Below are 24,259 nucleotides of genomic sequence, written 5' to 3' on the forward strand. Positions count from 1 at the left end.
CTCCCTGGGACAAATCAGTCATTTCTAATGCTGCACTTGTGATTCCGGGCCTGAAGCCTGAACTAGTAACTCAAAAATCAGAAGCACATTTATAATGGCATAAATCAGGCCCTTCCAGATACAGGGGCTGGATAAGCATATCAATATTTTTTTATGCCATCAAATTTTGTAAGGAAGTTATTGTAGTCCCCATTTAAACAACAAGTAAACTGAGGCTGAGAGAGGTTCAAGACTTGCCCCAGGCCCATTTGAGTGTAAATAGCCCTGCTGGTCCCTTTGTATCATAAGGAACAGTGTCCCAAAGGACTGGTGTCAACCTAAAACAGTCAATGGAATTCCTACTGTTATCTACCGCAAATTCCCTCACCCCCTGCCTTATTGATCATATAGTGAATGCAAAATGCATTGCCAATAATGAAAACTTTTCTAACAATTAAAAAGCACAAGCAAGGAAGGACAATTTGCAGAATCATGAATTTGTTCAAAAGACCTTCCTTCGTTTTCCATATGAATTCTTTAGGGATTAACCTTATCCTCTTTCAGCTAATATTTTTGTAATGTTGGTCTCTATGATAATATTTAAGGTCTCTGTTGAGCTAACAAATGGTTCTCTTCACAATGGAAATCTACACAGAGCCTTGTCATCACCCTGAGTATTCTTTTGTGCTGCAGACGTTTGCAAGAGTCTTCAGTCATCATTCACACATACACATATATATATTACATACACACATAAATGGTGTGAATTCAGATTAACATAACACAGCGTGACAAAATAGAAAGCACTTTCTGTTCCTCAAAGAATTTCTATAGGAATCAAATTTCAGTATATTTCATGCTGAAGTGTAATAAATTGGGCAACCTGAAGAATTTTCTCTTTTTTAGGTACTGCTTCCCATTTGGTCGGCCTGAAGGTGCTTTGAAAGCTACTCTCTCACTTCTGGAAAGGGTAAGAATGAAAGTCAAAGACAGATTCCACATCTACAGAAACATGAACAACATTGTAATGGAATATTGTTGTTGAATGACCTAGACTATAATTTTTGAGGTATTGTTAACCATTCATCAAATATCAAAAGAAGCATGAAAAAACTGCCCATAATCTAGGTGTTTCATCTCCAGTCAACAAATAGTTGGATCTATTGAAGATATGTTCTTAATCCTTTCCTGGTTCATGGACAGGCTTTGCCATTCTAACCATACATCTGAACCCTCTAAGAAATACAAACAAGTAACGCATTTAATTAAACCATCTGAATAATCTTTTTTTCCCACCTGAAGGTTTTGATGAAAGACATTGTTACCCCAGTGCCACAAGAGGAGGTTAAAACAGTCATCCGTAAATGTCTAGAGCAGGCTGCTTTAGTCAACTATTCCCGGCTATCAGAATATGCCAAAATCGAAGGTAAGACCCCATTCTGCCCCCAGGTTTTCATTTAAAACTTCGTATGTCTCCCTGGGGAAGTCTCTCTCTTTTCTGATGGGCACAGGAAACAGGGGTCCATCTGAGTGTGTTAAGCTGAAACCTGAACTCACTCAAAATATGAAAATGTGAACTCTTCCTTGGATGTGGCTAAATAAATGAATGAAAGATAAGATGCTCAGAAACAAGTCTTTGTAGGGGAAGAATATTAAACATGGGATGTTATCCGATAATTGAGGTCCCTCAGATAGTCTGTGTCAGCCCTAAGTGGCTGATGTCTTCCAATGAAAGAGTTTTGCGGGATTACTACCTGCTTTAAATAAAGGAAAACAAAGTTTGTTGTCCACTGTTGATGGCACTGCAAGTAAACCAACAATTGAATAAAGCAACATCAAGATTTTGCTGAACGCTTTCTTGTCCCTTGAACTTACGAAGAGCTATCTTTGGTTGCATTTCAAACTTGACGGCAAATTAATGTCCAGCCTCTCTGTGGCTCCTGGTTTGCTTTTGATCTCATTTGTTATTGCTACATTAGACCTAGGATGGTTGTCACCGCTGCCCTCTCAAGTTTTAGGGAAGCAGTCACTGATGACCAAGTAATTCCCAAAAGTCACCTTGAGTAAATGCTACTTGAAAAGGTATGGTTCTTTGGAACCTATTCATTGCAGTTTATTAATCACTTTTCATTGTTACCCTGTTGGCTGTTATAGGGTGATTTGAAAACCACACCCAACTTGACCAGTGGTGTAAGTGTATAAATGTGGAAGTTCTGTGTGCAAACCTCAATGTGTTCGCATTCTGGAATCTGATGTTCTCTCACGTGAAATGCCAGCAAATACCCATTGTTTGCTTTTAGGACATGACTGGGGAAAAAGAAAAAGACCTAACCAACCACCAAAACCCATCAGTTATCCTGCCAAAGTCCTTATTTTCCTAGAGAATTAGGCTAAGATCATGTCAAATTCACAGTGTTCTGTACATTACATGTTCCCCTCTCTCAATTTTGTCTGTCTGACAATGCAAATTGTGTACCAGTGGTAATGAATTCATTGTTATGCATCCAGGGAGAAACACCTAAGAATTGGGCACTAAAAGGATGTTTATCAACTCTTGACTTGGTAATGAGTGACAAAAATAGAGGAACAAGAAGATTGTTAAAAGAGCTATATTAGAAAATAATTGTTCCAGCATTTACCTTCCCAGGACACAATGATTGGTTGTATTTGGTAATGCCAACCAGGCATCTAATAATTCTAGGTGAGGCCAGAGATGGGATGGAATCAAGAAACGTTCGGTTGCCATGGCTGCTGCCTCCTAGGTCTTGGTCTAGCTATTACTAGTCTTGGTAAGATCTGCTCTCTTCTTTCAGATAAATGTATCCAAAAATAAACTTTAAGATCTGTAAGTAAAAATGCATTCATTTCCAAAGTAGATCAGCTGGTCTGTAATTTCCTTTTGTGCCTCAATTCTTCTTGGTTGTGTTAATTATCTTTTGCACTGTGACTTTTAGGTCTGGGGATTCTTTGAAGAAACCAATCTTTTTTTTCCAACTCTCTTTTCAGAGAAGTACCTCATTCCACACTACTGCTCTCTTTGCTTCTCTCCTTCCTTGTTCACGATTGGCTCAGCCATTTTTTGACATTATCTCTGCAAAAGTGGCTGTGACACCAATTTCAAAGCATGCTGGGATTGTTAATTCAGACAACCCAACATCCTCTGGCTGCATGTATCAGGTTTTCTTTCATGAACATAGTCCACCATAGGCTGAGACATTGCAGCTATAAAGATATTACTACCAGACAACTTTCTTTTACAAGGTTCCAATCCTACACTCAGAAAATAAACTGTCCATTTTTATATTTGAGCCCCTCTGTGAGAACTGACAGCTTAGTTTCCAGAGAATTTTGGAAAGAAGTTGTGGTAATATTGCTGGAGACTATGTTTATGAAGAAATACCTCAAGAGCCTTAGATACTAAAGTCTGAAATCCTTAGTATCTTGGAGCCTTAAATCAATGAAATTCTGTTTCCCTTTACTCATGATGTTTTTGGTCATTGTATTCTTGCAAACAATTCTAAAGAGACATGTAAAATCATGGTCACAATCTCTCTCGTGACTCACGGCATGCTGAATGGTTAATCCAGTAGATCTCCGATTTTGAAACTCCTTTTTCCTTTATCCTGTGTTTATCCCAAAATACTCTGTGGCTATTTTCCTTTGAGCTAATGTAACGTTTTCCTCTAACCTTTAACCTCTTTACCTCTGACCTAAGCCTCTTGCATGCCCAAATCCTCTTTTATAGGGAAAAAGAGAGAAATGTATGAGCATCCTGTCTTCTGCTTGGCCTCCCAAGTGATGGATTTAACCATTCGTGAGTACCTACCACTCCTCACCATGCTGTCTTCACTCTTTCTGTTTTCATTATTTCAAGAAAATACAGATCCAATCAACTCACTCTCCTTGCTTCAAGTTGTTTAGCATTGGCTTGTCTGTTGATTCTGTCTGTGAAATCCAGTGTGAGAAGTCCAGTCACATTTTATCAGCCTTAAACAGGTTAGACAATTAAGCCATTTGTTTGTGATAAACTCAGATTTGTCTGTAAGTTTTTCAGTTATTCTCTGTCTGTGACCTGAATGCATTTTTACTTTGCTTGTGTGTAACGCCAATTTGTAAAGTGCTTGTCACTGGTACACAATAAAAAGGTAGCATCTAGGCCGGGAGCAATATGTTAGGTGTCAGATAAAGGACAGCTGGGGCAAAATCATGCCTTCTTTTCCATGTTTAACATGTCAAACTATTGTGGGTATAAGATCACATGAGGTGGTCTATTCTCTGTAAAAATTAGATCTTACGTGCCTCCTGTCCCTTTTCTCTCAAGCTGGAAAGCTTTTCCTTGTTCTTTCTGGAGATTTTGACTTGTCCTTGTCCTCTAAGCTTTGGCTAGAACACATGACTTAATTGTCACTTGGAGAGTTCATGTATGTTTCATAGCTTGATTTCACATTAAACTTAATTTTACTAATTTTCTATTTGTGCAGCATTTTTCACCTCTGTGAAGGAGCCTTTTTTTGCTGGCCCCCACACTTTGGGGCGGTGGGAACCCAAGGGCGACCTTTTCTTCTAATGTCATGTATCACACATAAGTGGGGGGCATTTTGGTCCACTTGCTCATTAATCCTGCATATGTGTTCTTGTTTCTCTCTCTCTTCTCTCCTCATTGTGCTCTCTCTTTCAAATAGAGAATCAAAAGGATGCAGGTGAACCAATTGTATATGCATTATAAACTATCAGGATTGTTGAGTTATATTTAGTTTCTTTTTTTTTTTTATGGCTCCTTAATGTATATACTCCCAAAGATTGGTGTGGAGTTGCAATGATACTTAAGGAGTTAATTTGTGCTGTCTAACTACCCCTCATGCCCATTAGAAGTTAACCTTTATAGAGTAGACTTTCCATAAAGGCATAAGCTTTGGAGGAACAGAATTCTGGTTTGTACGGAACTTTTCATCCTTGGTTTTTTGGATTCCAGGGATTTGGCCTCATGTGCTTTTTAAAAATAGTAACTTAACCAAACGAATCTTCACTTTTGTTTTTCATTTCTTTTTTCTGTTTCCTACCCTACTGAGAAGTTTGTGTTCTTTGGTGAATGTCTATCAGCTAAGATGGAGAGAGGTTGTGTTTGTGCTGTTCTGTGTATCGTGTGGTGAGGCAGAGTGCAGGCACAGGGTGGAAGCTTCGTGAGAGGAAACCTTTAGAAAACTCTCTGACTTCGGATGTGTTCTTCTTGTTTAGTCCCAAAAATTCTAAGCATTTTGTAAGGAAAACTCTAGTAATGAAACATATAGTATTAATATTAACTTTTATTTTTACGGTCTAAAGGATTCTCAAAAGATTATTATCTTTTCATTGAAGTTAAACCTATTTCATCAAAGATGAATATATTTCAGATCAACTCGGCATTTTTGAGCACATGCCAAGCACCAGACTGGCATTAAGTATTGGAAGACTCATGAACCTATGTTCAAGATACATGTGCCTTTCTCTCGAGAAGGGAAGGTATCCATTAATTCATTCACTCTTTCATTCATTCAACAAGTGTTTAGTGAGGCCTACCCATGTGCCAGGTGTAGTGGTGAAAGCCAGGGACTATGCAGACAACAGGAAACAGCTGATAACCTTATGAAGCCTGTGTGCAAATGGGTGCCTAGTGTCACTTACACATTAAGTTGGGTGCAGTGCACCAACTGGGACAGCTGTGCATAAGAGGACACTGTCAGACACCTTGGAAATCTTCACAAGGTTGGAAAGCTTGAACGGCATCCTGAAAGATGAATTAGAATCAGTGAAAGGGAGCAGGGATTGGAAAGTGGAGAGGCATCCTGGACAGAGAGAGTAATATGTGCAAACATGTAAAACCATATAGCTAATAAAAATAAATAATGCTTATTCAGTGTGTATTATGTACCAAGTATGACTATTAATTGCTTTATATGTATTAACCTCATTTAATCTTCAAAAACCCTTATGAGGTGTATACTACTATTATTCCTATTTTAGAGAAGACCAAACCAAGATACAGAGAGGTCAAATAACACACTTCTAGTAGAATAAGGTTAGAGACAGAATCTCAGTCCAGGCAGAGGCCACAGTCTCAACTATTCTGTAATTCAATGTGGTTGCAATGAAATGAAATGATGGCAGTAAAGGGTGCTGATGATGGCAATGTAGACAGGAGGCAAGATCTCAAAAGCCTTGATATGCCCTAATAATAGAGTTCAGATTATATCTCACGGTCCAAAGTTTTTAATCTGGAATCGATGCCAACTTTTGAAGGCCTATAGATTTTTCAAAGGAAAAATTCCACACATCTCACATCCAAAGGTGATAAAAAGCCATTAAAGGCTCTTTAAGCCAGAGAGAAAGGACTGAGAAGGAGGATTGAGTAAAACTGGGTTTAAAAGTTAAGGTCCAAGCAGAGATGGGTTTGAAGCCTGGTATATCTGAGGCTTCTAAGCAAAAACAAATCTCAACCACAATCACAATCAGAATGATTTCTTTCTGGATCTTTTCATCTTTTTTCTTACCTTCCCTCTCCTTTTTCAATTCCCTCAGAGGGATCTAAGCACAAATACATGGATGGGTATTCAAAGCCAACTGTATGGAGGTGGCAGGGCACCACTGGAGTTACATGCCCTAATTGTGTGGAATGTGGACAGTGAGGAGCCCTTTGCTCAGGCTGTGCTTTGAGAGGCTGGGGAATCAGCAGGTGGTAGTTTGATGGACTTGTGGCATTATTAGAAATTAAACATTCAGTTTAATTACAGTATCTCAAGAAAGTAAAAGGCTCCTACTCTATGAAAGAAAAGTTGTGACTCCTGCACATAAATTTATTATTTTAAATATATTTCCACTTAAGCCATCACATGTCCTGAACCCAGCAAGCTCTATGGATATACTACTATTGTTGTTTTGCCTCAATTCTTGATTAAATACTTGTATAATTTTCTGAGCATCATAAAAATTCAATTGAAACTTGAAATTAAAAAAAATTTCTACAACTATACCAAAGATTTGCAAAATTAGATAGATTAACAGATAGGTAGATAGATAAGCAGATGTAGATAGGTAGATTAGATAGATAGATAGATAGATAGATAGATAGATAGACAGATATAGAGCCAGCCAACCCACCTCTGGGCTAAGGACTTTTAATGGAGAATCTGATTCCATCTTTACCCCTTTTACAGGTGAGGGAGCTGAGGATGACTGAATTTCTCAAGCAGGACTTGAACCAGATTTTTCTAAATTCAAAGACCATGCTTTTTCATCTTTTTTCTCACTGCCACCTTTCTGGTTGATGTGGTGGGCACTTGGGTAGTAATCAATGAATGGATAACTTTAAAAATACCTATAACTTTTAATCCAGGAAAACTACCCAAAGACAGAACAGTCCTTTCTGAGACCAGATCACTGCCAAAATATTCCCATCCTGAAGTCTTCCTCGGGGCAATTGAGATTCCCTGAGATTACCAAGGAACTGTAGACTTTTGTCTCCCCAACTGACAGAAACCCTCTAACGGAGGACAGGTTCACCCAAAGGACTCCAAGCAGGTTCTGTAGTGCTGAGGTTCAGTATCATTCCTTGTCTCCAGCCAACCTTCCTCCAGGCCCAAGGCCAATGGAAGGAGAAGACAACTAAGCTTGCAATCCTTTAACACACAGTGCAGAGCCACCTACCCAAGGGCAAATCCCCTTCCACCAAGTGCCAGGCCCTTCCGAAATGAGCACCACCTCATGCTTCATGTCTTACACAAGAAACTAAATGTTTCCCTTTCCTTCCTCCTTGTTTCAGGGACATACCAATCAGGGTTTCCAAGCCCAGATTATTTTGTAGACTAGTACCTCATCCATGTTATAAAAAGTGAGGAGGGCAAGGAGGAACATGTTTCCAACACTGTCACCAAGGAGGATCCCGGAGGAAAGAAGGAAATGTTAGAAAAGATGCCATAAACCAGTAAATATAAAATCAGAGTCTTTTCTACCAGAAAAAGAATAGATGCCACTGCTGCTGCTAATGACAATGGTGACAACTGTCCTTTATTGAGAATTTAGTATATTTTTAGTAGTTACAGGCATATCTCAGTTAATTCTCACAACTCTATAAGTAGTGTGTTATTACCATATTTCTTTGGCTCTAAAAGGCCATCAATTATAAGATGTACCATTAATTTATATACTCCTAAAAACAAAACAATGCTGCCAACTAAATTGTTAGACGCCATCAAATGTAAATGCACCCAATTTCAGAAATGTTAAAATATGCCATACCACTTAATGAAATAAGAATTCACTCCTGCCAAAACCGGTTTAGCTCAGTGGTAGAGTGTCGGTCTGCAGACTGAAAGGTCCCGGGTTCGATTCCGGTCAGGGGCATGTAAGTTGGTTGCGGGCACATCCCCAGTAAGGGGTGTGCAAGAAGCAGCTGGTCGATGTTTCTCTCTCATCAACGTTTCTGGTTCTCTATCTCTCTCCCTTCCTCTCTGTAAAAAAATCAATAAAATACCTTTAAAAAAAAAAAAAAAAGAATTCACTCCTTGTATATAGAAATACAGAGAGAAATAAATAGAAGCATGTTAAGTAAGTTGCCCAAGAATACACAGCTAGTTAGTATCAGAGACAGAATTTGAACATGAGTATAATTCCTAAGCCTACATGTTGAACTTCTAAGCTATGAAACACCGTGGTTGTTAGTGATAAAATTGTAAGACTAAAAAGGGATTTCTCAATCATCTAGTCCCAAACAGACACCTGACATACAGGAAAACTGAGGCCTAGCGGTTTCTAAATGAGATTGGGCAGTTAGTGACTCTGGTTTGGGATCCTGCACACTATTCAGGAGCCTTCACCCCCAACCAGGTAACCTTACCTTTCAGCCAAGAGATGATGGCCCCACCCCAGCCCGTCTGGCCTGAATTTTTAGCACGACAGCTGAAGATGAATAGTGTCACAGGACAGGATCCTGTATTTGCAGCTCTAAGGAAACGCCACCCCAGGACCAGCCTGGGTACCAAAACTTAAATCACTATCTTGGCTTCAGTGAACTTTTTAACCTCTGTAAGCCTCACTTTTATTTTCCTCACCCAAAGCATTGTTGCAAAGATTGAAACACATATTCCAAAAAGAGCTACTAGAACAGTGCCTGTTAGCATAGTTACATTATTATATTTATTATCTGTTATTATTTGCTTATTATTGTTTAAAAGAAAACATCCCAATTTAAATGTATAGCATGGACATAATGTTTTATTTCAGAATTGGAATATAAAAGAATACACCTCAAACTTTGAAATTCATAAAAATCCCTGAGGATCTTGTTAAGACATAGATTCTGAGTTAGCAGGTCTGGACCAGGGCCTGAAAACCTGCATGTCTAACAAGTGCCCAGGTGATGCGGAGCTGCTGATCCAGTGATTGCAATTTGGATGTCGGTGGAATATAAGAGGCAGTTGATTGATCTTTTTATCATTAATTTCAAAATAAAACATAGCAATATAGCTCCACACATATTAGTAGTTAAATACCTACTAAGTTCCAGGATCTGTGCCAGATACCAAAGGAGTGAGCAATGAGGAAAAGCAGCCATGGTCCCTACCCCCAGGGAGCAGACATTATAGAAGAGAGCACAGGCATAAAACACGTAGTTACATTCTGCGCATAGTAAAGGGAAATGCCAGGCGCATAGTAAAGGGAAATGCGGGGTCTTCACCAAGGCCAGGATCTTAGTCTTTGATGCATTGCAAGGAGGACATCATCCTGGAGGCCAATGGCTGGTTCCCCAAGAAGAACTGTCTAGGCAGTCCCTGGCTTTGTTAAAGTATTTGCCTCTATTCAGCATTCTTCCAGATGCTCCGAAATTCTGCCCCAGAGAGCTTGTGGCCATATACGTGAAAGCTTATTTGGGGACTGAGTGGATATTTAATAGTACTATTCAATCAGTATTCTTGCTAAAGCAAGAGACAAAATACACACACACACACACACACACACACACACACACAAACTTCATATAGTTTAAGCAAGAAAAGGAAATTTTGGGCCAGGGTGGCTAGAAAATGCTTAGAGGAACTGGTCTCAGGATAAAGAATTTTAGTGTGTTTTAAACTCTCCAACTGCTGACAAGATCTTTAATGTGATTGGAGGTCATGGTAGAGAGGTTGGGAACAACATGGTCACAGATAGCACTGGCTTTCATCCTAAATAAACCCTAAAAGAAAACAAGCTTTTTTTCTCCAATCAACTGTATAATATTCCAGAGAAGGGTCTCATTGGCATGCTTGAGTCACACGTTAATTTCTGAGCCAATCAGAATTTCCATGACAGTGCTAGAGTATGGTTGGCTTGGCTTGGCTCACATGACTGCCCCTGTAGAATTCATTGCTTGACATTCACACCAGAACCACATAGAGTGGAGGAAAGACAATCTCTTATACTTGATCAAGAATAACAGATATCCACACTGAGTGTGTCTATCCAGAATTAAGCTCACTTTCCTTAAGTGCAACAGCTCATTGTTTAGGACAAGGATGACAAATTAGAGAAGAAAAATATCATAATAGCATTATTTCTTCCTTGTAGATAAAAATTATTTAAATTTAAATTAAAAGTATTATTAACTATCTTAAATCATTTTAAATTGCATTAAGACACCTGAAGTTGTTCTCAGGTATGGAAGTTTAGGTTATACTATTTATGATTCACAATTCAGCTTAGTACATGCGTTAAGTAACCAGGGGCTTTGGTTAAGAGATAAAAGTTGCCACATCCTGTCTATGCATGCTGCAACAAGGAGTCTTTGTTTTGCCATGAAAGCAGTGCACTGGGTGGGATCCACTGAAGATTTTCTTCCTCCTTGGGGACCTGCCTTGGGCAGACTCTGTTCAAGCCCCAGAAACACATAATTTGCTGGGCATGGAGGGAGGGGGGATATGTATGTGGTTTGCTATTGGTAAAGGCCATCAGTGCACAAGTAGAGGTATCATTAATTTCAGAGGAGTGGAGTTTTGTTGTGAAGGCACCCTCTTGTTAAGAAAGGGATTTAGTAGGAGTAGGGCAGGCTCAGAGGCATGTTTTACAGAAGGGATAAAGACAACTGCAATGAAAAGAGCAGAGAAAAGGATCCATGATTTATCCAACAGTCGGTATTACCATATACTTCATACTGCCCTAGAGATGGAATCTTCTGAAAGGGAGTGATGGTCCCACAAGGGGGTCACTGTGTGTCATTTACAGCCCATGAGGAAATGGTGCTGAACTGTAATGCTGCATTAAACGCATGGCCCATGGAGCCATCCTCTGAGGAAGGCAGGGTACCCTGGAAACTCCTCAGCTTTCTGTTCCTATCTAGCTTTTATCCACCCCGAGTCCCACCTCAAAACACATGGCTACAAGCTAGTGATTTGCAGCAATAGCACAATACAAACACTGGCTTCTTCAGCAGCATGTCCATAGATTGGAACCATAGGAAGTGGGCTTCCATCAAGCACATCCATCTCTCACATGGCATTTCAGGGACTGGCACTTGGCTCACTGGAACCCGGATGCCCAGGTTATTTCAGGGCTGGTTGGAGTGCCTTTCGCTCCTGGATTCTTCCCTTCTTTGGCTGAGCTGAGCACGCAGAGGAATTCTCTTTTTTGTTTCCTGCAGTCACATTTAACTCTCTCTTTGGAAGCCAAACAGATTTAATTGTGTAAACATGAGCAATGGTAATTGGGTAAATGAAGTTGGAAACCAAGGTATGATGTTTTTGTTTTGCTCCGTGAGGGGGAAAAAATAGGGAGCTTGTGTTTCTGTGGTGGCAAACCTCACTGTCAGAATTCTGGACAGACACTTGGCAGCCGGGAGTCCCTTCACAACTTTTCATCGAGACCCATTGGCTAAAATGCATAGTTGCTGCCTGGCGGGTTACGGATCAGCCTGGGACCTTTCATTGTCCTGTAAACCACAGGGCAAGCGTTTCTCTATGCAGGCCCTGTCCTCCGGTGAGAAAGAGTGAGCGCCTTGCACCCTCAGGTAGCACAATTTCATTAAAGAGCCAGGATGTGTTACCAGGTTGTGTTATCAGAGCCATCCCTAACTTTCAGCTCCGCTGTAGGTAGAAGTCCAGATTTTAAGAAAAATTAAACAGGAGTACTTTTTTTAAAAAAATAAAGAAAGGCTCAGTCGTTGCCTTCTTCTGAGTAGCTGTGATTTAAAACTGATTTTTCTAAATTCCATTTACACGCCACCTTTCACAGACAAAAGATTTAAATAAGAAGAGACTGCTAAATAATGATTTTTAGCCATGCATTCAAAACTTTGAGGTGACCCCACAAGAAAAAGAGTTCATCGACTTTTGCTTTTAATCAATAGTCCTGCCAGAATAGTATATTTATTCATATTGCGGATATTTTTTATTAATGTCGCTAGGATTACAGTTTCCTATAAGCCTGCAGTAAAAATCATTTCGCCAGGAGAAAATTCAAGCAAACTTGGCAATGGAGCATGTCCCCTCTCGCCGTGCAGGCTGCTTTATAACGGGACCCATCGGGAAGCAGCAGGTCCAAGGTTAATGAGGCGCTTATCAAAGGGAGGGAGCGGGGAACTGAGGGCCCGATGCCTGTGGAAGGAGCGGCTATTGTTCCAGCATGTTTGCTGTGCTGATACTGTAAACCACAAGACAGATGGGTCAAGTGCTGATTACGGCATTCTAACATTTGGAATAGCAAGTAACATATTTGATAAGCTGGCAAGCTTTTATATATGATTCAGCCCACAATATAAAAGCCATGAAAATTCCAAATTGAAAATAATTAAATGAGCTGGAAACAATCAGATACCACACATTCCCTCTCCTTCTCCCCCACCCCCAAATGACAGATTTTGACATGTTGAAATTCCACAAAGGGAGCAAGAATATTCCCTAGCGCACTTGAACTAATAGCGGTCCTTCATCTGCTCTTGCAAGGCAATTAATTCCTGCCTTTGCACAATATTGGAGGGAACAATAAGCATTGGTAGGCACCTTAGGCTTTGCAGAGATCTAGCCCATGCATTGTTTCATTTGCTCTTACCAGCAGCCCTGCAAGGCACACCAAAAAGACACTAGAATTCCCGGATTCTAGATGAGGAAACTGAAGCACAGGGAGGTTTAAGTAGAAGGGGCAAGGTTCCGCAGGAGGTGAAGCAGCATATTAAGGGTGCGATGCCAGTCTCCCAGCTCTGCCTGACCGGGTCCCATTCCTGCTCACCCGGAGAGGAAGCAGTGTTTGCCATACAGGCGTCTGTTCCGTGCAAAAGTTTCGGTCAGTCTCGTTTTGGTCAGTGATGCTGCCACCATCATTCACGTGCGTCCCTCTGGATAAAGACCCCAGTCTGTGTGTTCAGCCAGTCAGTGTCTCCGTAGGGTGGTGTTGGTGGCACTGGTCGGAGTCCAGTCCAGTAATGGGGCAGTCACGCCGAGAAGGCAGCGGCTCCCCGTTTGTGTTTTATCCTTCTTGCTTGTTTGGTAGTTCTTTTCGGAGTTCGTCATCCTGCTGGTCCCTCTTTGTGAAAGTCACTTTGTCTCTTGACTTTTTTGATCGTCTGTCTTCACCCACCTGAGCGGCTCCCCGGCCACCTCCGGGCCCTCCTCCGCCCACCCAAATGCAGACCAGCGTTTTATGTCAGAGGCTCGACAGCAGGACTAGGCCAAAATCAAGTACCATAAACTTCTCCCATTCCTTTAGTCGGCAGCTTCCTAGTTTGGTTTGCTTTTCTGTTCATTTTCCTTCTTGAAATGGTGTTTTGGATTGGATTGGAATCCTAAGCTGAGGCTCGGGCTCTCAAGTTTGACACCAGGTTTTGGGAAAGAGAGCATTTATTTCCAAATGTCCACATTTTTATTTTTGTCTAGCTATGTCTGACATACGCAACATTTTCAAACCTCAATGTCAGCACAAAATAACATTGTTGTTGCATAACATTTTGCATGACGATTTCTTTTTATGTTATGAGCTTCAATTCTGTTGTATGAAATGTTTACTAAGTATATTGTATTTTTAGTTCCTCTTCAGTGCTCCAGCTAGTAAGAGATTGGGTGATAGAAATATTACGATGCATTTCAAGACAGCAGAAGAAACCAAACAAAAAGAAAAAATAATTTCTAAGCTCAAATTTCTCCTTGACCTCTGTCGGGGAAGGGAGGAGGTGCTAAAGGATTTTGCACAATATTTTCTTTAAAGACAACATCTTAGAGAAATCTCTTTTAGTACCTTTTTTTTTTTTTTTTGCCATTTAGATGCTAAGTTAGCTATGCAAAGAAAGAGGAAAAAGAAAAGAGTGTTATGTCTCAATAAAGTGGCTTGATCTCCACACAGTGGAACTGTAGCTATAATAATTCATGGCAAACGAAAGTCTGGTTACATGGATTAATTGAAAGATCAAGCATTCTCGATGAAAGGATCCTTAACTTGCATACTCTAATGGTTGCCTGTTTAAAGTAAAATTGCAAAAGGTTTTATTAAACATACTGTCTGTATATATACATCAGGCATACAGATGTCTGTGTACATGTGCACACACCCAGAGAATGGCTGCTTACACATGTACATTTTATGTGTATCTATTGATATATATTGTAGTCGATCTAAAAGTACTGCTTATTAAAACAAATCTTCAGGTGGTCCTAGCTTAAGCATCTTGGATTTCTCCAAATATAAGTATCACTCACAGTTTTTAAATGCAAGTGCATAAAAATACTGGTGGGAATTATCTCATTTCTACTTGATATATCATGTGCAGCCAAAATTCTCTAAGTTTGGTAAGTATTCCACCCAAAAGGACAATGCTGCCTACTTTTAAAGCAAGAGATTTCAAAATGCCCAAGTGGGACTTCCTGCAGATTTGTATTAATGTGCAGGCTTGTCTGGTTACTAGACAGTGTATGTAAGTGTGTGATGTGTGTATGTGGGTGTATGTGTCAAATGGGTAATAAGCATAGAATGAGGAATTTGCAAATTGATGTGTAAATGTGAATATCAACTAATAAAAAATAGTAGCCTTGTGCATATTTACTATCAAAATGCAAGCACCTCACTCTACACCTATTACCCAAACATATATACACAGTATGTTTGTAGAAATGCCTGAAAGTCTACTAATGAAATTATCATAGTCCATTTATGAAATTATACACAGGCCAGGTGCCCCCAGAGCACACAAACCCCTCACTAGAAATTTCTCCAAATATTGATTGCTCTGGCCCAAGCGTTGTGCTGTCAGCTCAGCTCCACACATTTGCCTGCTCCGAGTGCCAGGTATTGGCTGCTGATCTGCATATTTATGTTCCCTCAGTTCTCACCTTCAGGCCCTCACTATCCAGCCACGCTGCCACCTGAGCACGGCAGAGACAATGGAGCTTTCTGTTGGCCCGAATCCAGAAAGCCCATTTTCACACTAGTCACCAGGCCTGTTTGGCTAAGTTCCCTCAATAATCTTACCAGCCCGGCCACCACTCTTAGCTCCCAGAGGGGCAGGGACATTCCTTTTGCATAGTGTTTCACTGAACTTGTTTTTCCTTTTTTAATCCTAAATTACTGATCACTTGATATAGTCACCACCTATCTAACAAATGCACAAAAAGAAAATTATGGGGCACTTTTTTATAAAGTTGAGACCAACTTCCTGATTTTTTTGTTGTTGTTAATCCTCGCCTGAGAATATTTTTCCCATTGATTTTTTTTTTTTAAGAGAGTGGAAGGGAGGGAATGGGGAGCGAGAGAAACATAGATGTAAGAGTGAAACATGGATTGGTTGCCTCCTGTACACACCCTACCAGGACAGGGATTTTATGTGCCCTTGATGGGGAATGGAGCCAAAGACCCTCTGTTTGTGGGCCAGTGCTCTGACCACTTAGAAACCCAGGCCAGGGACCATGGTTTTGTTTAAACACCACCCCTCCCATAAACAAAACAAAACAAAATAACAAACCTTCCTGTGAAGCATTCAGTAATCTTCTCTACCAAGGAAAATCCTGAAGCCAAACCACATCTGCTTTGATGAAGAGAGGAAATAAGTTTCGGCAGTCCTTTTTGGCACATACGTGCCTACCTGTGGAATTGGGCTAAGTGATCCTTATTGCCATTGTACCCCAGAGCTACAACTGACTGAGGCATCAAGATTTGAAGGGGCCTAAGCATGAAATACTAGATCCCTGTGAGTTCAGACTGTTTGAATCCAGGCAATTTCATTGGCTAAGAAAATCCTTTATATGTTAAATATCACTTTTTTTCCCTGCCAGGAAAAAAACATTTGTAAGTTTACATAACATGATGACTGATAAACATTCATGAATTCAGGTCTCTAAAGGGTGCAACAGAAACCAGAGTTTGGTTTGTGCTTGAGTCAGCTAAAAAGAACCCTTTCCACACAATAAAAACTAAAAATTGAGAAAACCTTGGGTGCATTGTTGCCACTAACCCTGTAAGATTTCAGTGACCACTACTTCAGCCAATAATCTACCCCCAGCACCCTTTCAACAATTTGATCCTTCCTTCTACCTAATGGCCCAGGAATGTTCATAAGTTACAGTCTCCTCCCTGGACAACTTAAAACAGCAAGATCTGTAGCTCTGCTTTTTTTTTTTTTTTTTTAATATATTTTATTGATTTTTCACAGAGAGGAAGGGAGAAGGATAGAGAGCTAGAAACATCGATGCGAGATATACATCGACCAGCTGCCTCCTGTACACCCCCTAACGGGGATGTGCCTGCAACCAATGTACATGCCCTTGACCAGAATTTAACCTGGGACACTTCAGTCCACAGACCGATGCTCTATCCACTCCGGTTGTGGCGGTTCTGCTTTAAAAACAAACAAACAAACAAACAAAAAAAAAAAACCGAACATTCCAGTACCTGTTAAACTTGCAGACTTATAATGAAAAAGATTCTGTAGTATCGCATGTTTAAGGACAAATCCAGCAACAAAAGTAGCAGCAATCAAGATCAAGTTCCTGTAGCATCGCCCCTCCCTGTGTAGCACAGCACAGTAGACAGTGCTATCAGATAGAATACTTATGCTGTCTTTAAAGAACACGTGTACAAAACGTCACTCAATTTGAAATGGGCTGTCAAAGAAAATGTAGCTTACCATGCCACTTTGAAGCTGGAGCACTGCTTTCCCTTAATATCTATGATGATGATGATGATGATGATGATGATTATGGCGGTGATGATAACAATAATATGGCTTTCTGGTTTGCTCACTACTAATCTTGTGGCTCCTAACATTTGCATGACCCCTTTTTTAAAACATTGGTGACTATTCAGAATTTCTCATCCACTCGTGCTAACGGCCACAAAGCCAGCCCGATGCTCTCGCCACATTTTAACGCAGATTCTTGTGCTTCAGAAAATGTAGGCCGGTTAATCACCCCCGCCAAAAAGCTCGAAGACACAATCCGCCTGGCTGAACTAGTCATTGAGGTTCTCCAGCAGAATGAGGAGCATCACGCAGAGGTGAGCGGCGCAGGGGGAATGGCCCGGGTCCCTCGGCTGCAGCTGCGGATCGGAGGGGACAGGTGGCCTTGGGAATGAGGGGCCTTCACCCCCTTTGCTCTCCACTGGCCTTGCCAAGACAGTGCAAGTGGATGGTGGATGAGGAGCTGCCTGGGGAAGGCTGCCGAATATAACCCAAAAGGGATTGTGTGTTGTCCACTTCGGCTTAAGTTTTCAGATGTTTCCAGCCACGAGCCAAAGAGGTGAGTGTATTTCACACTACAACACGAGCTGCATATGGATCGTGTCCGGAGCACGCAAAATGCTTTCTGGTCTTTCGTGGTTGTTGTTGTTGCCACCACTGTTGCTTTTATTTCTTTTATTTGGTGTGTGGATCGCAGGCCACGTGGTTGGATTTAGCTTCATTTGTTAACCTCAGGTGACCTGGTGGCCACAGGCAGAGTCAGAGTGAATTATTACTCTGTGTTGTCCCACTTGTCGGTTCTCCAACCTCCATCTAAATAGATACAGCTTCCTTTCTCTTACAGACCACTGTCAAAACTGTGCTTTCGGTGATACTAATGATAAACCAAGGGATTTTAAGGCTAACTAAGCCCCCAACCTGTAAGGACTTAAAATAATCCAGTCCTCCGAGAAAGACCCCAAGGTTCCATTGGGGTCCCACTGGGAAAACACCGCCTCCTTCCACCCTGAAGCTTCGGGTCATAGCTCGTTCTGAAAACCCCACTAACTCTCACTCTTCCTCTCCATTCAACTCTCCAGCAGAAGGGGAAGCAAAGGCAATCCATAAGTGTAATTCCTCAAGCACCTAACATGGTCCTTCCTGCGGACTAACTGAAATTGACACTACAGTTAACTAATACCTAATACCCATAAACCCAGTCATCCCGAATAATGCCTGATTTGCATATTTAAATTTCCTCCCTGTTTTTCTACTGTTCCACTCACTCGTGGCCGATCGTGGCAGGGGAAAGAGGTATGTGCCGACACCGAATGAGCCAGCCACCTTCTGTCCTAGTCTGTGCATGCCCTTCCGGTGCCCTGTCTCCCGATGGGACTTTCCTGGGGCTCCCGCTTCCTAACACCGACCCGAGGAATGTAACAGCAACTTGCAGGGGCTGCTTGTGACATGGGGGCCCTCCACAGTGGGGGCAATGTGGGGAGGGGGGGTCCTCTCGTGCGTGCATGAAGCAGTTGATACACCTGACCACGACTGCAGTTACATCCCGACACGTGCCTCCTTCCTGCCGTGACTCTGTCCTCAGCCTGTCCCAGTCCCTCTGTCCGTCTGTACTTACCGCAGATGCGTCCCGAGCGTGGTAACCAGTAGCTGCCCAGAGTGATACTAATCTCCCTCTGCGACTGTCTGTATGTGAACCGCATATACAGCATTTATATAGAGAGAGAGTGCCACAGAATCGGTGCTTGTATGGCACCCGCCCAGGAATGGGGTGAGGACCCCTCAGCATGGGTGTAACTAACTCCCGCTGCCTCAGCAATGCAGAGCAGGGAGCCGGGAGAGGGGCCAAGCCAGCGCCCTCCAAACAGAGGCCGAGGGCTAACCTCCAGACACATCAAATTGAGTTGGGCTCGAACTGTTTCCTACTCTATCCCATCTGATTTGGTTCTTTCCAGGTTGGGGGCATTTGGGGTTCAGGTAATGGTAAGTATGTTCTTTTTGGGGGTCTGCAAAGGTAAACTCCAGAGGAGTGGTGACCTCAGAACTGCCCTCCCCTGATAACAAACCAAATCACCATGTTTGAAGACATGCGCACAGAGAAGGTCTTCCTCAGTCACCGCTGTACTTTTAATTAAATGAAAGAAGGAAAATGGCGGGTGTCCTTGATTTCTAAACAAGCTATTTTTGAGGCTGCTACCGGCTAAGAAAGGACGGCTATTTTCCCAAATTACTCAAAAGAGGTACCCAAGGCACGTTAATAGTCCAAAAAAAGACAGTTTTCTTTTCCACTGTTCCTCAAATACTTTTTCACCAAGGGCTAATCATCATCTGAAACTGCCCTAGTAGCCATGCTTACAAAAATATTTTATCCTTACATGTTCCAAAGCCAGCCAGGGTAAACATCAGTTCAGTTCTGTTTCCATTGACTAGCTTTAGAAGTTAGGAGTGAAAGCATCAGCGTGCTTTGGAATTTGGAGACCCAGTTGGTTTTTAGATAAAAGTACAGGATTATTTCCTGAATTAGTCATTTCACCCAAATACAAAACATCCTCACTCAGTCGATCAAAAGCTACCTGTGTGGTGAGCACTGAGGCGATGACCTCTGAGCTTCTGTGAAGGACACAGAGGCAGGGGCAGTCTTGCCTTTGAGCAGAGAAGGCAGAGCGGCCAGGAGCGCAGGCTCTGTGCCAGAGATGCTGGCATTTCAATCTCAGCTATGCCACTTCCTTGCTCTGTGATTGTGGCCTGGTTACTTAACCTCTCTTGTCCTGTAAGTTGGAGATAACTATACACTGAGTGGACAGATTATTATGCGTTCAGAAATCATAATAACCTGGCCACTCGGTGTAAAATCTAGCTCATGTGGCTGTTGTGAGGATGGAAGGCTGCATTCAACAGAGCATCTGGTAGTATGCTCTGCTGAATGCAGCCTTCCATCCTCACAACATAGTAAGCGCTCAACAAAACTCTACTGTTGTGTGATGAGGAACAAATTGGTATGGAAGCAAATAATACAAAAAGGACCATAAAAAGTACAAACCAAGGTGGAGAGCACCAAATGTATGCTATAGACAGAATATGTTGAAAGGTGAGTGGGTTCATTTCAAGGTGGAGTTGTCCCAGCACCTGTCCTCAAGGTTCACTGGCAGATTGCGATCAATTAGTTGGAATCTCATGGGAGGGACCAAGTGTTGGTCATTGTTAAACTGCCTGGCTGATTACAGTATGTAGCTTGGTCAAGAGCCCGGGGTGCAGCTATAGGTAGGATTTGCCCTGGCATGCTAAAGACAAGGCTGAAGTATGAACATTTTTTCTGCTGCCTGTACTCCCTGCCACATTCTCTGAGTGCTCAATAAACTAGCAAATTACTAAATCCTAAGCACGGATCTTGGCTGGGCAGCCACGATGTTTGGTGGCACCACAAGTGAAAGTGACAAGCAGACTTGATCCCGCACCAAAAAACAATAATCCTTAAGGCCATTTTGAATTCAAATATAAAGTAATTAAATGCCCCAAGAGAAAAAACTTTCCATGACTACTATCACATCACATACACACAAATGTAGTATATGGTCGCAGTGTCATGTTCATCTCTTACCTGCAGCATAATTCTGCTCTCAGAGCCTAAGTTATTCACACACACACACACTCACACACACACTCACACACACACACACACACACACACTACACTTTCATGTATTGTTGCTTCAACCTCTCTCTCTATGTATACGTATGTATATGTATATATGTATTATGGAAGTACACAGAGGGGTACATACATATATGGACTTTGTGTACAAAAATACAGTGTGTTCAGTGTGGTTGACTCTACCCTTAAAGCATACACCTTTGCCTTTAAATAATGAAAAGCACTAGGTAAGTATTTAGAATCTGAAGTATAACTTCTTATTTCCTTTGGAAAAGATTTATAAAGACTTTCAATACCTACAGATGTTGAGCTAGCTTTGTACAAAAATAGCATCCACCCGTCTGAGCAAACAAAACCAATAGATATTGTTTGGGTTTTTAATTTTGACGACTTGCCTTGCCCAATCCAGTCACACAGACTCTGTTCATTTTTTATCATTCCTGCCCTTCCAGGAGGTGGGTTCAAGGATGAGGTTCTGGAAGAATCCCCTTGAGAGCCCAGAAACAGCTCTGTCTTCCTCCCCTTGCAGCCGTACATTACAATTCTCTCTGTTCCCTAGAAGCCTCAGTCCCTCTGCCAGAATTCAGGAGCAAGCGTTCCTATCACAGCAGCCATTCATTGTTCTTCCCAGGGCTACCTAGCAATGATTATTCACACCACAACTGCAGACAATCGCTCAGTCATTTACTAAATTCCAAGGAGGGGCTGAGTTCTCCAAAGATAGTAAAGGAGGTGCTGATTATGGTCTCTGGTTTGCAACTTTTAAATAAAGATGGTAAGAAACAGGTTCAAGGTTAGGCTAAGCAATTGTTAATTTCAGGCATCTAGGGCTGGCATTTTGTCCTCTCATCCTAGGGGGGTGGGGGTGGGGGGGAAGGGCAGAAAGCAACTCAGTCTCTCCAGTAACTGTTATTATCAAATAACTAAAGAATAAGTAGAATAAGTACCAGCTAAGATTGCCATGTGCCTTCGTGAATTCTGTGAATATCACGCATCAGGACTGATGACAGCCAGCCCTCCAGTGAGGGTGGGGGTGGGGCCCCAGCAAATTCCGACATGTAGAGGGTCTCTGCCTGAAAGGCTGCTGGCTGGGAGAGCTCAGGGGGGCCGGAGGCATCCTGCCTCCACTGGATCCCGCCAGGTAGTCAGGGAGCAAGCCCCACACCTCAGGGCTCTCATCTCCAGGTGGTAAACCTACAATAAAACCTCCTTGATTCAGACCCACACACTTGAACTTGGTGACAATCCCATGGCAGGTGTGTCTCTTTTAATTTTTCTTAAGTAAAATGTGTAACATAATCTCTCAACTTTCCCTGGAAATTCTAAGGGCTCTTCTTACAAGTTTCACCTCGGGACCTGCCACATTAAACCTTTGTGTCTTTGACTTCCATTTATATGTCAATTTATCTATTATGATTATTAGAAATTTGGGGGGAAAAACACTTTTCCATGTATGATGCATTCATATAACTCCCAGTGAGTACCTTCTACTTTGGTGCTCAGACTGCATTTGAAAGCAGCAACAACCTACTTTTAGGTGGCCCAGTAATGTAGGCTTTTATGCTGACCGCCTAGCCCTTCTCCACGGCCATTACTCTGAATCAGTGAGGTTTTACTGTAAATTAAAATGGAAACAGCAGGTGTCTATTTCCAGCCAAGCTGACCTGGAAGAATAGTCCATGACTTGATTTTTTCCATTTAATTTGCAAACCAGCCACATGTTGATAAAGGAGAAGTAAGTAAAATGAAATCCCATGAAAGAAGAGAGGCGGACCGCTAAGTCTGCCTCCTAGTGGCTGATAGAATATCCCCAAATAACAATAGATGACAGAAAAGCTTGGCTATTGAACAAACACTTTCATTTATGGAATTATTTCCATAATCATCTTTCATGTTTTCAAACGCCTTCCATCTTTTTTCGGTGAATGCTCCTGAAAGTGTTTCTCATGTAAATACTTTATGGCACTGGGTGGGGAGGTGGGGGACAAGAGGAGGCTGGCGATGTTTTATTTTCTTGCTGTCTTTGAAATCAGCAAAAAAAAAAAAAAAAAGGGCCTGTGACCGCCACTCATTCTGCATGCTCCCTGCCAGAAATGATTAGTCAACATGCATGCGTGCCTTTGAATTGCATTCACATCTGGCCCAGTCCGATGTGAATGTCGCCCGGAGACCCTGCACAATGATTTCCAAGGTCCCCACGTGCATGAAAATGAGTTACTTCACTGATATTTTTTGGTTTTCAATGTACATATGTGTCCAACCCCACTCCACACACCCCCACCCCGAAAAGTAGAAAAGTAAGTCCTTACCTTCCTGGTTCCCAGAGTAAGCCTGATCTTCCCTACAGACAGAATACAAAACCAGAGGCTGCCCACTTAGAGAGATTTTTGACTCAAACTTTTTGTGATAATTGCAACAATGGTTTCCTTTGCCTTGGTAAGAAAGAGGAGTAACATTGCCCATGCGTGGAGAAATACGAGTCATCGACCTTGTATGAGACTGTAGACAATTAAGCCCCACACGTGTAGATCTAAGTGAACACTCATTGCAAATTTTCAAGTTAGACCAGCAGAAAACCCATAAACACAGTGAAGAAACTCCCAAATTCTAATACCTCAGAGCAAGAACCAGCCAACAACACTGATAAAGAGCATGACCCAAAACATACCGAGTTATTGTAAACTGAACAGAAATTCCACGTCTGTCACAGCTACAGCTGAGTCTTCTGACCAGTGGGCTCTCGAAGGCAGGACTGGAATCCTGAAAAGCATGGCCTTGGGACGCTTCAGAGGCCCGGCTGAATCAAAAACGCTGTTCTCTTTACAATAAAACTACCAAACCCTGCTGATGCACACTGAACCTTGGCCAGCGAGGGCTGCACTTTCCAACTCCTGTTGGGGAGTGAGAAGCTCACTGCCTTTCTGTCTGTTGTTTTTCTGCCAAATTTCAAAGGCCTTTGCGTGGTGGTCGGACTTGATGGTGGAGCACGCCGAGACGTTCTTGTCGCTCTTCGCGGTGGACATGGATGCAGCCTTGGAGGTGCAGCCCCCGGACACGTGGGACAGCTTCCCGCTGTTCCAGCTGCTGAATGACTTCCTGCGAACCGACTGTACGTATCACCTTCCACTGTTGGGCCTGCCCACGTCGTGTGCAAATGAGCGCCTTGTTAAAATGCGTGTATCCCAGACAGAATATAGGTTGGACCTAGCTCTTTGTGGTTTTATTATTAATTCAAAAACAAACAAACCTACGGGTGATCAACTTTCTTCCAAGGAATACTCTGTGACAGAGAAGCCCTCTCTTACCTAAGCAGAAGAACCCCAGAGCAGTGTCAGGAGTGGTGTCCTCGGGGTTCTTTTGTTCTGGAACAAGCTATTTAACCTCTTCACTTTTTCCAATTTTTATCCAAAGTTGCTTTTTAGATGAAAAAAAAAGAAAAAGTCTAGTTAAGCAACACCCTAAGCATCTTGG

The 24,259-nt window shown here is 42.0% G+C and overlaps 1 protein-coding gene across 26 annotated transcripts in view; it reads left to right on the forward strand.

Annotated features, from left to right (window-relative positions):
* Positions 1-24,259, forward strand: part of CADPS (calcium dependent secretion activator) — a 410,937-nt gene that overhangs the window by 296,208 nt on the left and 90,470 nt on the right. For 3 of the 26 annotated variants that reach the window (XM_036430652.1, XM_045578989.1, XM_045578978.1), the window contains 8 exons: positions 886-949; positions 1,282-1,405; positions 3,725-3,793; positions 4,662-4,679; positions 17,351-17,457; positions 18,425-18,433; positions 22,503-22,523; positions 23,741-23,897. In XM_036430652.1, coding sequence (XP_036286545.1) covers positions 886-949; positions 1,282-1,405; positions 3,725-3,793; positions 4,662-4,679; positions 17,351-17,457; positions 18,425-18,433; positions 22,503-22,523; positions 23,741-23,897 — 569 coding nt within the window. The remainder of the gene's footprint in view (positions 1-885; positions 950-1,281; positions 1,406-3,724; positions 3,794-4,661; positions 4,680-17,350; positions 17,458-18,424; positions 18,434-22,502; positions 22,524-23,740; positions 23,898-24,259) is intronic. The other 23 variants (XM_036430660.2, XM_045578983.1, XM_036430654.1 and 20 more) reach the window with 14 other exon arrangements.

The sequence above is a fragment of the Pipistrellus kuhlii genome, unplaced genomic scaffold (assembly GCF_014108245.1).
Source record: "Pipistrellus kuhlii isolate mPipKuh1 unplaced genomic scaffold, mPipKuh1.p scaffold_m20_p_11, whole genome shotgun sequence".
Taxonomy (NCBI): domain Eukaryota; kingdom Metazoa; phylum Chordata; class Mammalia; order Chiroptera; family Vespertilionidae; genus Pipistrellus; species Pipistrellus kuhlii.